At 41.8% G+C, this 16,213-nt stretch overlaps 1 protein-coding gene across 7 annotated transcripts in view; it reads right to left on the minus strand.

The window, feature by feature from the left end:
* The window catches only part of dus1l (dihydrouridine synthase 1-like (S. cerevisiae)), a 90,602-nt gene that overhangs the window by 69,583 nt on the left and 4,806 nt on the right, over positions 1 to 16,213 (minus strand). For 6 of the 7 annotated variants that reach the window (XR_009798953.1, XR_009798954.1, XR_009798956.1 and 3 more), the window contains 3 exons: positions 9,111 to 9,392; positions 5,882 to 5,990; positions 5,748 to 5,798 (listed from right to left, as the gene is read on the minus strand). Coding sequence is in view for 1 of the 7 variants with exons in the window: in XM_061847342.1 (XP_061703326.1) it covers positions 5,748 to 5,798; positions 5,882 to 5,990; positions 9,111 to 9,347 (397 nt within the window). In the remaining 6 variants the exon portion in view is untranslated. Of the gene's footprint in view, positions 1 to 5,747; positions 5,799 to 5,881; positions 5,991 to 7,914; positions 8,048 to 9,110; positions 9,393 to 16,213 lie in introns of those variants that run through there. The other variant, XR_009798957.1, reaches the window with a different exon arrangement.

The following is a 16,213-nucleotide window of genomic DNA, read 5'->3' on the forward strand; positions in this document are numbered from 1 at the left end:
CATGATGTATGGATAAGAGATGGTGGCACTGAAGAAACAAAAGGAAACAACTGGTGGCGGCAGAAATGAAGATGTTGAGGTTATGAGCAGGATGGATAGGATTAGAAATGAGCTAAATAGAGGGACAGCCAAAGTTGGATGTTTTGGAGACAAGGTTCGAGAGAGCAGACTTCGATGGTTTGGACGTGTCAAGAGGAAAGAGAGTGAGTATATTGGTAGAAGGGTGCTGAGGATGGAGCTACCAGGCAAAAGAGCAAGAGGAAGTCCAAAGAGAAGGTTGATGGATGTTGTGAGGGAAGATACGTGGGCAGTTGGGGTTAGAGAGGAAGATCCAGGAGATAGGCTAAGATGGAAAATGATGACACGCTGCGGCGACCCTTAACCCCTAAGCCGAAAGGAAAAGAAGCAGCAGCAGCAGCAGCGATCAGATCCTGTAGTCTAGTAGTGGTCTAAAATGTTATTTTTCCTGGTAGGACAGTTAATGTGCTGCTTGAATTTAGGGAATTTGTGGTTGAGTTTAGCTTTGTTAAAGTCTACGAGAATAATAAGGGGTGAGTCTGGGTGTTTATTTTTTCAATTTCATTTACATTTTCAGCGAGCGTTAGCAGTGCATTTTTCATCAGTCGTGTTAGCTTGAGGCAGTAGGTAAATACCAGCCAGTTTAAACTCAAGAGGCGAGTAGAATGGCTTATAGTTTAAAAATGGAGACTCTAAAAGTGTGGTGCAGTGTGAGCTGCATGAAGTCTGTGCACAAATTTTGATTGATATTAAGGAATATCCTCCGGTGTCGGTTGAAAATGGGTAGCATTTCAGCTCTGTTGCAGATTGTCTCACAAAGCCAGATCTCCTTGAAGTACAGGGCAACGGAACGTCCATCGGCTTTGCTGGACTTTAACAGAAGATGTTAATTTTGTTAGGAAGGGAACATAGATTCAGTCGATGGATTAACAGGAATTCCAAACTGTGTCCACTCCTGCTGTGCTTCACCTGAATCCTGGCTCACCTCCTCAGTGAGGCTTACAGGCGCCAAAGACCACAGTTACTGTTGTGGCAAGTAATTCCGGGAGAAAAATGACCTGCCACCATCTTGGATTTCCATCCATCCATTTTCTGTACTTCTAATCCTCACTAGGGTTTCAGGTAGACCAGAGCCTATCCCAGCTATCTTTGGGACAGGCGGGGTACACCTCGAACATTTTTTTTTTTTTTTTTTTTTTTAAATCAGACTGTGATTCTCGGGATTTAGTTTTTTAAGTCTGCAGTGACGTATACTGTATCTACGATGAAAATTACAGGCCTCTCATATATTTCCATGAGAGAACTTGCACGATTGGGACCTGAGTAAATTCGTTTTCCCCCAACCTTAGTCATTGACTGTACAAAAAAAGTCAAGAAATCAGATCAACTTCAGTTCAGTTGAAGTGACCAAATTTATTTATACCTGCAAAATAATGACTGAATGAATAATAACCTGCCAGAATAATGAGAGGACTTTTTAGACATCAAAGATGGACAACGTCATGACTGAAAGCATTTCCGGTAACACATTTTGTATGTAAATGTATTAATTTTTCTTTTTCTTTTTTTTTTAACTATTATTTTAACATTATTTTACTTATTCATTTATTTTCTGGTTATTTTGAGTTTTATATGAAGTGGAGTTTTGGGAGCTGAACAAATAGAGCTTTGAAATAAATTAAACAAAAAAAATAAAATAAACAATTTCACCAAAATAATTGTGACTATTTTTACCATAGTCACCCAACACCAATGTCGGGTCCCATTGTATAGGCACGCAAGAGCTACAAAGCAAACCCATTTGATCATATAGCCAATACCACTAATCATAAATAAATTGAAAAATGTACAGCTAATCTATAATCGGCAGATCTCCTTCACAGATCAACAGGACCACAATCTGCATCATGAAACCCTAATCGGAGCATCCCTTTTCATACTTGGTGTGCACATCATGAAAGAACAAAAACCATTGTTGGAATGTCAGTGCTAATTAAAAGTTTTGGTAATTTTGTAATTGATGTATTCAATTATTATTTTGTATTATGTATTCAGATTATTATTTGTGTAATTGCAATGTCTTGATTTTACTCCGGTTCCTACAGTCATTGGCATGAATGCAATGATACAAATAATTTCTTAAACGGCCTCATATAATACATTATACAGACACTAAATACAAAATAATCACTAAAACCTAACATAGGTCATGAATATATGGGGCCAGTACAAGTTCTGACAGGGCCATCACAACTTCCTCACGAATTCTTAACGCCGGACGCCTGCCTGCCATGCCAAATTCAAAATATCCAAAAGTAGTACTGTACAGTATATGTATGCAGGCAGGGAACAATACTTGATATACAGATTTATTTAATTTTGTCACTTAAAAAAGATTCGCCCCTGCTCGAGCCGTCACATTATCGTGGTGGAGGGGTTTGTGTGTCCCGATGATCGAAGGAACTAAGTTGCCTGGAGCTTCATGCCCCTGGTAGGGTCACCTATGGAAAACAGGTTCTAGGTGAGGGACCAGACACAGTACGACTCCAAAACCCCTATGATGACTACAAAAAATGGATTTTGGTTTCCCTTGCTCGGACACGGGTCACCGGCCCCCCACTCTGGAGCCAGGCCTGGGGGTGGGTTTCAAAGTCGAGCGCCTGGTGGCCGGGGCTGCACAGCCCGAAAGGGTAACATGGGTGCCCCTTCCCATGGGCTCACCATGGGCTACAGACACTAGCTCTAGGGACATGGAATGTAACCTCTTTGGCAGGGAAGGAGCCCGAGTTGGTGTGTAAGTTCACAAAGTTCCAACTAGACATAGTTGGCCTCGCCTCTACGCACCCCTTGGGCTCTGGCACCACTCCTCTTGAGAGGGGTGGACTATGTTCCACTCTGGAGTTGTCATGGGGAGAGACGCCGAGCAGGTGTGGCTATACTGATTGCCCCCCGGCTCGGGACCTGTACGTTGAGGTTTACCCCGGTGGATGAGAGAGTAGCCTCCCTCCTCCTGCAGGTAGGGGGGTGGGTCCTGACTGTTGTTTGTGCTTATGCACCAAACGGTAGTGCAGAGTACCCACCCTTTTTGGAGTCCTTAGAGGGAGTGCTGGAGAGCACACCCCTCTGGCGACTCCATCATGAGGTGGCCAACTCGAGCTGTGGCCGTAGGGTGGTCGGTGCCTGTCGTGGTGGCAATCCACAAACACGTTGGTGGACACCAACACTGAGTGATGCTGTCAAGCATTTCTGGCCTGAGGGACTCCCGAGGCAGCTAATAGGTATTGGCTGGCCAAGCGGAATGCAACTTCGGTGGTCATTGAGGCAAAAACCCAGGCATGGTAGGGGTTTGGTGAGGCCAAGGAGAATTACTTCAGGATGGCTTCAAGGAAATTATGGTCCGGCGTCTGAGGAGGAGGAAGCAGTGCACGTCAACACTGTGTATAGTGGGGACGGGGCGCTGCTGATCTCAATTCGGGGTGTTGTGCGTCGGTGGGGAGAATACTTTGAAGACCTCCTCAATTTCACCAACACGCCTTCCCATGAGGAAGCTGAGTCTGGGTGCTCTGAGGCGGGCTCTTCTATCTCTGGGGTTGAGGTCAAAGAGGTGGTTAAAAAGCTCATTGGTGGCAGAGCCCTGGGGGTGGATGAGAGTCGTCCGGAGTTCTGAAAGGCTCTGGATGCTGCGGGGTTGTCCTGCTTGACACTCCTCTGCAACATCGCGTGGGATTCGGGGACAGTGCCTATGGATTGGCACACTGGGGGGTTGGCTTTTCAAGAAGGGTGACTGGAGGGTGTGTTCCAACTGTAGAGTGATCACACTCCTCAGCCTCCCTGGTAAGGTCTACTCAGGGGTATTGGAGAGGAGGGTCCGTCGGGAAGTTGAGTCTCGGATTCAGGAGGAGCAATGTGGTTTTCGTCTTGGCCGTGGAACAGTGGACCAGCTCTACACCCTCGGCAGGATCCTCGAGGGTGCATGGGAGTTCACCCAAACAGTCCACATATGTTTTGGCGACTTGGAGAAGGCATTGGACCGTGTCACTTGGGGGGAGTCCTGTGGGAGGTTCTTCGGGAGTATGGGGTACAAGCCCCCTGATACGAGCTATTCTGTCCCTGTACGACCGCTGTCAGAGTTTGGTCCGCATTGCCGGCAATAAGTCGGACTCGTTTCCAGTGAGAGTTGGACTCCGCCAAGGCTGCCCTTTTTCATCGATTTTGTTCATAATTTTTATGGACAGAATTTCTTGGCGCAGCCGAGGCTTAGAGGGTGTCCGGTTTGGTGGCCTCAACTTCGCATCTCTGCTCTTTGCAGATAATGTAGTTCTGATGGCTTTTTTAAGCCGCGATCTCCAACTCTCACTGGAGCGATTCGCAGCCGAGTGTGAAGTGGCTGGGATGAGAATCAGCACCTCCAAATCCGAGACTATGGTCCACAGTCAGAAAAGGGTGGCATGCCCAATCCAGGTCGGGGATGACATCTTTCTCCAACTGGAGGAGTTCACGTATCTTGGGGTCTTGTTCACAAATGAGGGAAGAATGGAGTGGGAGATCGACAGACAGATCGCTGCAGCGTCTGCAGTGATACGGATTATGTATCGGTCCGTTGTGGTAAAGAAGGCGCTAAGGCGAAAGGCGAAGCTCTCAATATACTAGTCGATCTACGTTCCTACCCTCACTTATGGGAATGAGCTGTGGGTCATGACCGAGAGAACAAGATCCTGGATACAAGCGGCCGAAATGAGTTTCCTCCTCAAGGTGTCCGGGCTCTCCCTTCGAGATAGGGCCGGAAAAGGGTAGCGTGCCCCGTCCAGGTCGGGATGAGATCCTTCCCCAAGTGGAGAAATTTACGTATCTTTGGGTCTTGTTCACAAGTGAGGGAAGAATGGAGTGGGAGATCGACAGACAGTTCAGTGCACCGTCTTCAATGATGTGGACTATGTATTGGTCCGTTGTGGTAAAGAGGGGGCTAAGTCGAAAGGCGAAGCTCTCAATTTACCAGTCAATCTATGGTCCTACCCTCACTTATGGGCATGAGCTGTGGATTGTGACCGAAAGAACAAGAGCCCGGATACAAACGGCCGAAATTAGTTTCCACCACAGTGTGTCCGTGCTCTCCCTTCGAGATAGGGTGAGAAGTTCGGTCATCCGGGAGGGCCTCAGTGTCGAGCCGCTACTCCTCCCCCATTGAGAGGAGGCAGATGAGGTGGCTGGGGCATCTGATTTTGATGCCTCCTAGACGCCTCCCTGGTGTGGTGTTACGGGCATGTCCCACCAGAAAGAGACCCAGAGGACGACCCAAGACATGCTGGAGAGACTAGGGAACGCCTCAGGATCCCTCTGGAAGAGCTGAAAGAAGTGGCTGGGGAAAGGGAAGTCTGGGTATCCCTGCTGAAGCTACTTCCCCCGCGACCCGAACCGGAAAAGGGGTAGATAATAAATGAATGGATGGATGGATGGAAAAAATGATTTGTTTTTCACGCTGACTCTGGTAATGGACAGTCACTTTGTCACCTGTTAATCTTCATCAGACATAATTCTGACTTAGTTGTTGGTATCAAATAATTAAATTGAAAAAAAATATATTTCATTCATGATGCAATTTGGACTGATATTCTGTCTATTATTACTTCCTAATATTTACTTCTCCCACTGCCAGTTACAATAAATATTGAAAAAAGGCATCTAGACAAAATAACTTAAATTAAATTGTGATCATTCAAAATAGGCATTACCCATATTTTTTAACAGCTCCCATTCATCTTGCAGGAAAACTCCATAGTGGCCTTCAACAAAAAACACAAACTGTTACAAGTTTTCATGTTGTGGTCTCTGATTAATTTATAATTTCTAGAAAAAGGCCAAGTACCCCTTTTTGCGATCATCTGAGGACAACCCAGGTTGAGGTCAATGGCGTCACAGTAGTTCTGGGCCAAAAGAGCTGCCTGAATGAACACCTCGGGATCATTTGCACAAAACTGAAAAAAGTACATTCAAGAAAAAAATTATTTCCACGAATACAATCTAAGCAATCCTGAGAGAAACATAATACATGAATATCATACATGTATATTTCAATATTTAACAGGCCCGGTCAATGCAAATATACAATTATTTCAGACCCCTCCATGATTTCTAAGTGGGAGAACTTGCAATATAGCAGGGTGTTCAAATACTTATTTTCTTCACTGAATGTAGGATAAAGTAAATGAGGAACAAAGTATTTAAGAGAATAAAGATAAGATTTTTCTTGATGGATCTCTGGAGGGGGAATTCGACAGGAACATGCAGATATATTACTGGACAAAAAAATAAATAGAATAAAATGGGGGGAAGAACAACTCTTATTGGCAAGGTAACAAGTGGCAAGTAATATAAAAAACAAAAACAATAGGTTCGTCTCATCTCTTTGCTCCTTGAAACATAAAGAAACCCAAAAGTTTTTTTCTTACTGCCAAACTAAAGAGCGCCTCAATGGATCATTCTGACTGGTGATTTTAAACATACAGCCTTGTGTTTGTTGATATTGTTCACATTTAGTTGTACATGCGCACTTCCGCAAGCCTTAATCCATTGTAGACACTTCAACTGTGGTCCAGGCTTTGGAAAATGAATCAACCAGGCTAACCTAGCAGGATATCTTTCATCAGAATTGCACGTTCCCCAAGCGCATCTGAGGACCATTTTCTTCGTAACATTAACTTTTCCAAGCGCACACTCGTGACAACCAGCATTGCTTGTGGGACAATATGGCGAGAGGGGCGTGTCAAGCCAGGGGTTGAGACAATGCAGCTATCTGATTGTCAATTATTGTACAAGTGATTGATAGGTCGGAAAAGTCCAATGAAGTAAACATGCATGTAAATGCAAGTATCAAGGATTGATCATCAAAGAGCTCCCACAGACTATCTTAAATTGATGGAACTCTGATGTACCCTTTGCGGAAGTTTTATAGCTCATCGATTGTGATGGGCCAGTACTAGCTAGACTGGAAATGGAGCAAGATTTTGAATTGCATAATTATGTTTTCACCATTCCATAATTACTCTAGTTTGAACATACAGTGGTTCCATGTCCATATTCCAATCCGCTGATCCCCACAAGGTAAACAAGTACAATTTGGTGGCTTGGTAACATGTTGCTTCCACAGGGGAAAATGGAATCCATCCGGTCTTATACTGCCTCAAAATTTGCACTCACTCTTTAACTTTGGGGCTCAAACTGCAGCCACCCCTTACACAGTCTAAACGGCCTTCAGCAAAAGGTTAATGTAGCCCATGGGGTTTGTCTTTTCACTGTACTTACTAGTTCAGAGTAGCTTCAGCAAAGGAGGCTGATTTTGTTTTTGTCAATTTTTTTTATTGAAAGGAATGAACCCCACAGAATAGAAAGTCACAATTTACGTTTTCATTTTCATTTTCGAGAAAAGCAGCATAACCCATAGTAAGCCCTCCAATTCCCTCCCTCCCTCCTGCTCTGTATAGTAATTTCACTCAGCCATAATTTAAATGAGGGGGACCTCTTTCATATTCCAGAACAACAATATAAGTTTTTTGGTTGCAATCAAGACATAAGAAATAAAGCTGCGTTCTTTTTCCTCAAGCAGAAATATATACTGCGATATTAAGCACAATTAAGGTAGGATCAGACTTAAGGTGACTCAAACCAAAACAAATATATATAGTGCATTTCATACATAGTGCTTTACATGATTTTAAGGATTTGAAGACAAAGAATTAAAACATTTATAACTAAAAAAAAAAAAAAAAAAAAAAGGAAAACAAAATATATACCATATATCAAAAGTAGAAAAAGCACAATTAAAAACAGTACAGTACAGGAAATATTAAAATTAGAAATTGGAACTAGATCAAGCATGAGAAATAAAGAAAAGCTTTCAACCTGCATAAAAAAACATTAAAGAGCTGACGTCCCCTCTGTTGGCAACTTATTCCATTTGTGTGCAGCATAATTGGTACCGTAATTTCTCGAGTATCATACGTCCGGAAGTATAATGCGCACCCCCAAAGTTGATCTAAAAAAAATAAATAAATAATAATTATAATAATCAGGAAAACCCTTCTACCAAACTACAATGCGCACCACCAATTTGCTGATACCCGTATGCTCAAAATATTGGGAATTATCTGTATTTATATTTTGTTGGGTTTGTACTTGTATTGCTTTTCAAAAATCCTTAATAATAATCATTGTGCGCGTGCTGATGTAGTCGTAATATAATCTCGGGAAGGGCCACAGGACACTCTTGTCTCAGTCCCTGTAATTGTCAGAACAGAATCCCATAAGTATCGGAAACAGGAAAAGGATCAGCGCTGAACCCTGGTGCAGTCCCAGCTCGACCTTAATTTCTTCTGACACACCAACGGCACATCTCACCGCTGTTCTGCTACCCTCACACATGTCCTGCACTATTTCTCGCCACACTAGACTTGCGCATACAGTACCAGTTCCTCTCTTGGTATTCTGTCATAGGCTTTCTCTAGAGCCACAAAGACACAATGTAGCTCCTTTTGACCTTCTCTGTAATTTTCCACTAGCATCCTCAAGGCAAATGCATCGGTGGTACTCTTTCTAGGCATGAAACCATACTGTTGGTCGCAGATACTTACTTCTGTCCTGAGTCTAGCCTCCACTACTCTTTCCCATAATTTCATTGTGTGGCTCATCATCTTTATTTCTCTGCCATTTTCACAGTTCTGAACATCACCTTTGTTCTTAAAAATGAGCACTAGCAGACCTTTCCTCCATTCTTCTGGCATCTTCTCCCTCGCTAGTATTCTTTTGAATAAGTTGGTCAAAAACTCCACAGCCAACTCACCAAATTGCTTCCATACCTCCACTGGTATCTCATCGGGACCAACTGTCTTTCCATTTTTCATTCTGTTCAGTCCCTTTCTAACTTCTCCCTTACTAATCACAGCCACTTGCCGGTCATTCACACTTGCCTCCTCTACTCTACCTTCTCTCCCATTTTATTCATTCATTAACTTCTCAAAGTACTCTTTAGCACAAAATATACATTCTGTAAAAGTGGGGAGGAAAAGTAGATGCTGTGTTAGTCCAAAGTATATTCTTACCTGAGTTATTAGGGGTCGATCTTCCTCACAAACCTCATTATAGAGGTTTTCTCTCCTGTAATTAGCATCACGAACAAATACCTGCGCATGCAGCATGGGGGTGAAACAGAGGTGAGCACCATGGCGACGGCTAAGTAAACGCCATGCCAGTTCGCTCTGATCCACCATGGGTGCCACGACAAAGCAAGCTTCTTTCAGGGTTTTCTTCCAAAAATCAAAACCTTGAAGCTTTGCCATCTTCACAGACTTTATCGGACCAGGAAATCCAAAACTGGTTACAATCTGCAAAAAGGTTTGGATCAATTGAAATTTATTTATCACATGATCTATATGAACAAACATTATCTATTGAAATCCCATAATGCCTTTTTAGCCCCCTCATAAATTTTTCTTCCATTCGAAACCATGCGTCTGTTTTCTATCACTTAACCTGCTTAGGATCGTGGAATGGTGTGGGTAGTCAGTAGTATTCCATTACATTTACTCGAATAACTTCTTGTACTTCAGTATTTCATTTACAATGAACATTATTCTTATTTTGCTTTACTTTCATTTGCAGCACAGTATATTGACTGAGAGTAGAAAGTATTACAGAAATGCCTTATCACGGGGGTTACATTCCAAAAATATGTGTAATAGATAAATCATGAAAGTACTGTATAATTATTTGATTTGGTATGTATGCTAATTTTTCTTTTCATTTAAGGAATTCATCAGAAATATGTCACACTTGAGGTCATCAACACACACTACACTAGCACAGGCCTTTCATACCTATGTGTGCTCTTCTTGAATGACAAAGTCACATGCAGATATGTGAAAGATGGGTAATTTGCTGGCGAAGCCATAACGCCAATGTGCCTCACTCATAATGCTGGTCTTAGCAATGTAAACAGCGCAAAGCTCCATGGGGCTTGCTCCTACTTCCCTGAATTCACTGGGCTGTTTTTAAGTAGGTTGTAGAAATTCAAGCTAAGCGTTGGTCTTTACTTGCATTTGTTTCATCCTCTGCGTGCATTAGCTATACCGTACTTCAGCCAAGGTTCACATTTGTGAATTTATTTTGTGAAACTCTCACCGTGGCTTGTGTGTGTAACAACAGCAGTGCCATACCTGTTTAGGAACCTGGAGGGGCAATTCTGGAATCATAGTTTTAGGAGTACTGGGGATAGTTCAAACAAAGAATCTGTGCAACTGAATTAATTCCTAGCTAGGAAAAGAAAAGATATAAACCACAATGAACTACAATTAAATGGAGCAAAAATGATAACTGCAAATGACAGCAGTGTGCTGGTTTTGAGTGGTTGAATGTACCACGTATTCTGGTTTCAGAGAGGTAACTGGAACCAAATCCCTTGAAAACAGCATGTTAATCTGTGGAGGGAAGAATGCTCAGCCAATCAGGGAAGGGTGGGGAGGATTTAGATGGAGCAAACCATCTTTGGAAAAAATAGGCGGTGCTGTATTTTTGTTGTATAAATATTACACAACAACCAAGTACTGTGGTGTACACTTTTCGAGGTTGTTTAAAAACAAGTTTAAAAAAGGTTTGTATGTGTTATGTGGACTTAAATTTTCAGGGTGCCAGTATTAATTTGAAGGGTTCTTCAGCACACCCAAAGGTGGGCTGTAAGCCCTTGTTAATAATACAAACTATCTCCAGCTGCCAGAATATAAAGACTGGGTGAGTCAAGGGGCAAGAAGAGGTTTACTTATACTGTACTGTGCAAAAACGTTTTTTTCTCTTACTGTCTGAAGTCAAATCAGACAAATCCTCTTCAGGTCATTCAGTATCAACACTATTTGCTTTTCTAAAATGACACCATAATGAGAGAATTTCTTAGAAACGTTAATATTTTCTTCAAGATCAAATGTTTCCACACATAAAAAGTACTGTGCCTTGAAAGAACGCAGGAAAGCCTACAAGATGAAGTCATGGCTTTGGAAGCTCCTGAGAGGTTAACTGACAAAGTGAGTTAATTGACAGCACATCTGGGATGTATTTAAGGTCACACCCCAACGTCACACCTCAAACACTGTGCTTCCGAGTTCTAAATCATGTGAATTGAAAACAAATCAGCCAGGAAATCGGAGAAAGGATTGCGGAGAACCAATAATCTGGCCCATCCTTGGGTCCAATTTTTAGATGCTTGGAGGTGCCCAAGTTTATCTGTTCAAATAATTATACGCAAGTATAATAATATAATGTAACGTATATTATCTAAAATATCATAACAATATACATTGACGAAAATAGGTATTTAAACATTTACAACATTATTACAACACATATTGCAAGTTCTCCCACTTAGAAATCATGGAGGGGTCTGAAATTTTCATCGTAGATGCATGTCCGCTGTGAGAGAGATAATCTAAAAAGAAAAATTCAGAAATCCCAAAGTAGGATTTTTTAACGATTTATTTGTGTGACAGCTACAAAATAAATATTTGAACACCTGAGGAAAACCAATGTTATTCGGTACAGTAGCCTTTGTTTGGAATTACAGAGGTCAAACGTTTCCTGTCGTTGTTCACCAGGTTTGCACACACTGCAGGAGGGATTTTGGCCCACTTCTCCACACAGATCTCTAGATCAGACAGGTTTCTGGGCTGTCGCTAAGAAACATGGAGTTTCAGCTCCCTCCAAAGATTTTCGATTGGGTTTAGGTCTGGAGACTGGCTAGGCCACGCCAGAACCTTGATATGCTTCTTAGGGAGCCACTCCTTTGTTTTCCTGGCTGTGTGCTTCGGGTCATTGTGATGTTGAAAGACCCGGCCACGACCCACCTTCAATGCTCTGACTGAGGGAAAGAGGTTGTTCCCCAAAATCTCACAATACATGGCCGCGGTCATCCTCTCCTTAATACGGTGCAGTCATCCTGTCCCATATGCAGAAAAACACCCCCAAAGTATGATGCTACCACCCCCAAGCTTCACAGTAGGGATGGTGTTCTTGGGATGGAACTCATCATTCGTCTTCCTCCAAACACTGTTAGTGGAATTATGACCAAAAAGTTAAATTTTGGTCTCAACTAACAACAAAACTTTCTCCCATGACTACTCTGTATCATCCAAATGGTCAATGGCAAACTTAAGAAGGGCTTCGACATGTGCTGGTTTAAACAGTGTATTGCCAACAGTCACCTTGGAAACGGTGGTCCCAGCTCTTTTCAGATCATTGACCAAGTCCTGTCGTGTACTCCTGGGCTGATTATTTACCTTTCTAAGGATCATCGAGACCCCACGAGGTGATATCTTGCATGGGCCTCCACTCCGATTGAAATTGACTGCCATGTTTATCTTATTTCATTTTCATTTTATTTCCATTTGCTCCAACAGTGGGCCTTTTTTCACCAAGCCGCTTGGCAATTTCTCCGTAGGTCTTTCCAGCCATGTGGAGTTGTACAATTTTGTCTGTGGTGTCTTTGGACAGCTCTTTGGTCTTGGCCATGTTACAAGTTTGAGTCTTACTGATTGTATGGGTTGGACAGGTGTCTTTATCCAGTTAACAACTTCACACAGGTTCATCTGATTCAGGATAATACATGTAGTGGAGGTGGACTTTTAAAGGCGCACAAACAGGTCTTTGAGGGTCAGAATTCTAGCTGATAGACAGGTGTTCAAAAACTTATTTGCAGCTGTATCACAAATGAATTGTTGAAAAAAACATACATTGTGATTTGTGGATTTTTCTTTTTAGATTATCTTTCTCACAGTGGACATGACCTACAATGAAAATTTCAGAACCTCCATGATTTCTAAGTGGGAGAACTTGCAATAAAGCAGGGTGTTCAAATACTTATTTTCCTCTTTCCAGAATCTATTCATATGGTGAAATGCAGTCCCTTCCAGACAATGCATCGATGCAAAGTTTTCCTCCAAACAACAAAACTGTTCAACTGTGAATGTCTTCGTTTTATATTTTTCAAAATCCTGCTGGCTTTTGTCAGCATATAGAGCTCGTGCACGTACGTCATCAAATCACGTCACTGGCCGGAAGTGTCGGTCAAACAAATCATTCTTGAATGCTAAGTTGGTTGGAGACGACGTGAAAATAAGTCTTATAGCAGGACGCCCAGTTTTGTCCGATACCGTTAAACATTTAGAAGGTGATAATAAACAAAGGTACGTGGAAAAATGAGAGACACTTGGCATAGAGGACCCATATTTTCGCCAATAAGAAATTGGACAATAAATCCGCTCTCTTGGACAACTGGATCCACACATATATCTGGTGAGTAAGTCGTCGAGATTTACATGGAAGAATTTGAAAGCGTAGAAGAGTCTGGACGCATATAAATACTTCGTTGGTGGATCTGTTGATGGACCCACTCAGATTTTTTCAATAGAAATACCAATATTTAAATAAATGACCCTTGGTTTTACACAAATTCACATACATTAACTATGATTGGAAAAAAAAGAAGACAGCAAGTCGGCGTTAAACTTCGGTCAACTTCTCCATGACAGACGTTTTTTTAAAATATGCATTGTTCTCAAATAACTCCAATGCGTATTTTGAAAAAGAAAATAAACTGCTGGGATGGGCTTCAGCCCTCATACACGAAAGCACATTGCGGCCACATGAATTTCGGTAAACCTCTGTGTGACCGACAGTTTATTTTCTTTTCTTTTTTAAACACACATTGGACTAATTTGAGAACAATAAATATTAAAAACAAAAAAAGTATGTCCGGGAGAAGTTTACCGAAGATTAACGTGTGACCGCAACACGCTTCGTGTACGTTGGAGACGACTCCCTGTCTTTTTTTTTTTTTAAATGCATTGTCTCAAATGATGTATGCATAATGTAAATACTTATTGGGAATTTGAGATTGAGAAGAATAATTCCTACCTGAAATGAAGTGATCGCGACACAGTCGTGTGTATTTGTTGGGGCACCATCCATCACGTTTAATTGCCGAAATCCTTTTCAGCTGGTATTCCATCTCTTTGAATATGTCTCATCTGTTGTCACAACCAACAGCACAAGTCTCGGGCATTGTGTATATTCTGCTCTGCTGTTCAATGTCCCCTGCACTGTCGAGCAGCTCTTTTTGACCGGCAATATGGTGCTGTGAAAATGGTGATGTCATGTGCACGAGCTCTATAGGTTTCTTTTTGTAGGTCATAGGTTTATTCTTGCCGTGCTTTGTCTGGTTTCTCACCTTGGACCTCTTTGTCAAGGGCGACCTTAGCATGGTCGTGAAAGCACCAAGAACTTTGCTCCGAGAATCATTTTGACATACAAACCCCTCCACTACGATAAGGGGACATCTTCCACGAGGATGCTTTGTAAAATTCTCTTTCTTTATTAATGTGGCATTTAACAAAAGTAAATAATTTTAGTAATCCCAACCTGAAACAGGAGAGGTTTAGTTTGATTTGACCTCATACAGTGAGACAAAAAAATTCAATGTTTGTCCACAATGTAGTTAAACTTCTGGCTTTAACTGTCAGCTTTTGTATGGCTGTGCATAAAGCTATAGAAAGTATGAATACTGGTAGCCCAGATCTAAAACATTTACAGGGTCATAGTTTTTGCAATGTCAAATAAAAATAATCATATTGGCTCGCCACTAGGTAAATTTCAAATGAGCTTCCATTTCAATGTTGGAAACTACTCACACATTGTAGGTAACTATCCATTTTCCAGACTGATTGTCTTCATTTGGTTTACAGATAACTTGAGCCATTGATGAAGTGATGAAAAACATTATTAATCAACCAAATTAATCAATTAAAGAAATATGCAGTATATAATTTGTTGATGCACAGCATAAAACAAAAAGGTATAAAAAAATAATAATCAATTCCAAAGAACAAAGGCATTCAATTTCAAGATGGCTCCAGAAATCATTTACAGTATGTTACTTTTATAATTGTAAGCATTTTTTTTTTCTCCACAGTTGGAGACAGAACCATTTACATTTATTATGTTTATGGATTGTAAATGCAGCCCTACCGGGGCACAACCCAGTGCGATCTGTAGCAGATTCACCAGCAAAAGAAGAAGAGGAATTCACAGAGCCTACAACTGAGTGGAGGGACGTTGAATGTTGGGACTATGACAGGAAAAGCTCAGAAATTGGTTGACATGATGGTGAGGAGAAAGGTTGATATATTGTGCATCCAAGAGAGCAGGTGGAAAGTTAGTAAGGCTAGAAGTTTAGGAGGAGGGTTTAAATTATTTTACCATGGAGTAGATGGGAAGAGAAATGGAATAGGGTTTTTTTTTTTTTTAAAGGAAGAGCTCATTAAGTATGTCTTGGAAGTGAAAAGAATATCAGATCGAGTGATGAGGCTGAAATTTGAAATTAAGGGCGTTATGGATAATGTGATTAGCAGCTATGCCCAACAGGTAAGATATGACCTAGAGTTGAAAGAGAAATTCTGGAAGGAACTGGAAGTAGTTCTGAGCATTCCAAACAGAGTTGTGATTGGTGGAGATTGTTGGAGAAGGAAACAGGGGCCGATGAAGAAGCGACGGGTAAGCATGTCATCCAGGAAAGGAACTTTGAGGGACAGATGGTACGGTGGACTTAGCAAAACGGATGCAAATGGCAACAGTGAACACTTTTTTTTTTTTTTTTTTTTTTTTTTTAAAGAGGCAGGAATATATTGTGACCTACAAGACCTGAGGTATAACAACGCAGACGATGTAATCTGAAGGAGGTTACTGACTGTAAGGTAGTGGAAGGGGAGATTGTAGCTCAACAACATAGGATGGTGGTGTTCATGATGACTCTGGTGGTGTTTAGGAAGATTCAGAAGACAAAAGGTAGAGCAGAGAACCATATAGTGGAAGCTGAGAAAGGAAGAATGTTGTCCGGCCTTTCGGAAAGAGGTGGGACAGGCTCTCGATGGACAGGAGGAGCTCCCGGAAGACTGGACTACTACAGCCAAGGTGATCAGAGAAACATGCAGGAGAGTACTTGGTCTGCCTTCTGGTAGGAAAGGAAGAAGGAGACTTGGTGGTTGAACTCCAGAATAGAGCCAGTCATACAAGGAAAAGGGATTAGCAAAGAAGAGGCGGGACACTGTGCAGACTGAGGAGAGGCGAAAGGAATACATTGAGATGCGAAGTCGGGCAAAGGTAGAGG

The sequence above is a fragment of the Syngnathoides biaculeatus genome, chromosome 16 (genome assembly GCF_019802595.1).
Source record: "Syngnathoides biaculeatus isolate LvHL_M chromosome 16, ASM1980259v1, whole genome shotgun sequence".
NCBI lineage: Eukaryota > Metazoa > Chordata > Actinopteri > Syngnathiformes > Syngnathidae > Syngnathoides > Syngnathoides biaculeatus.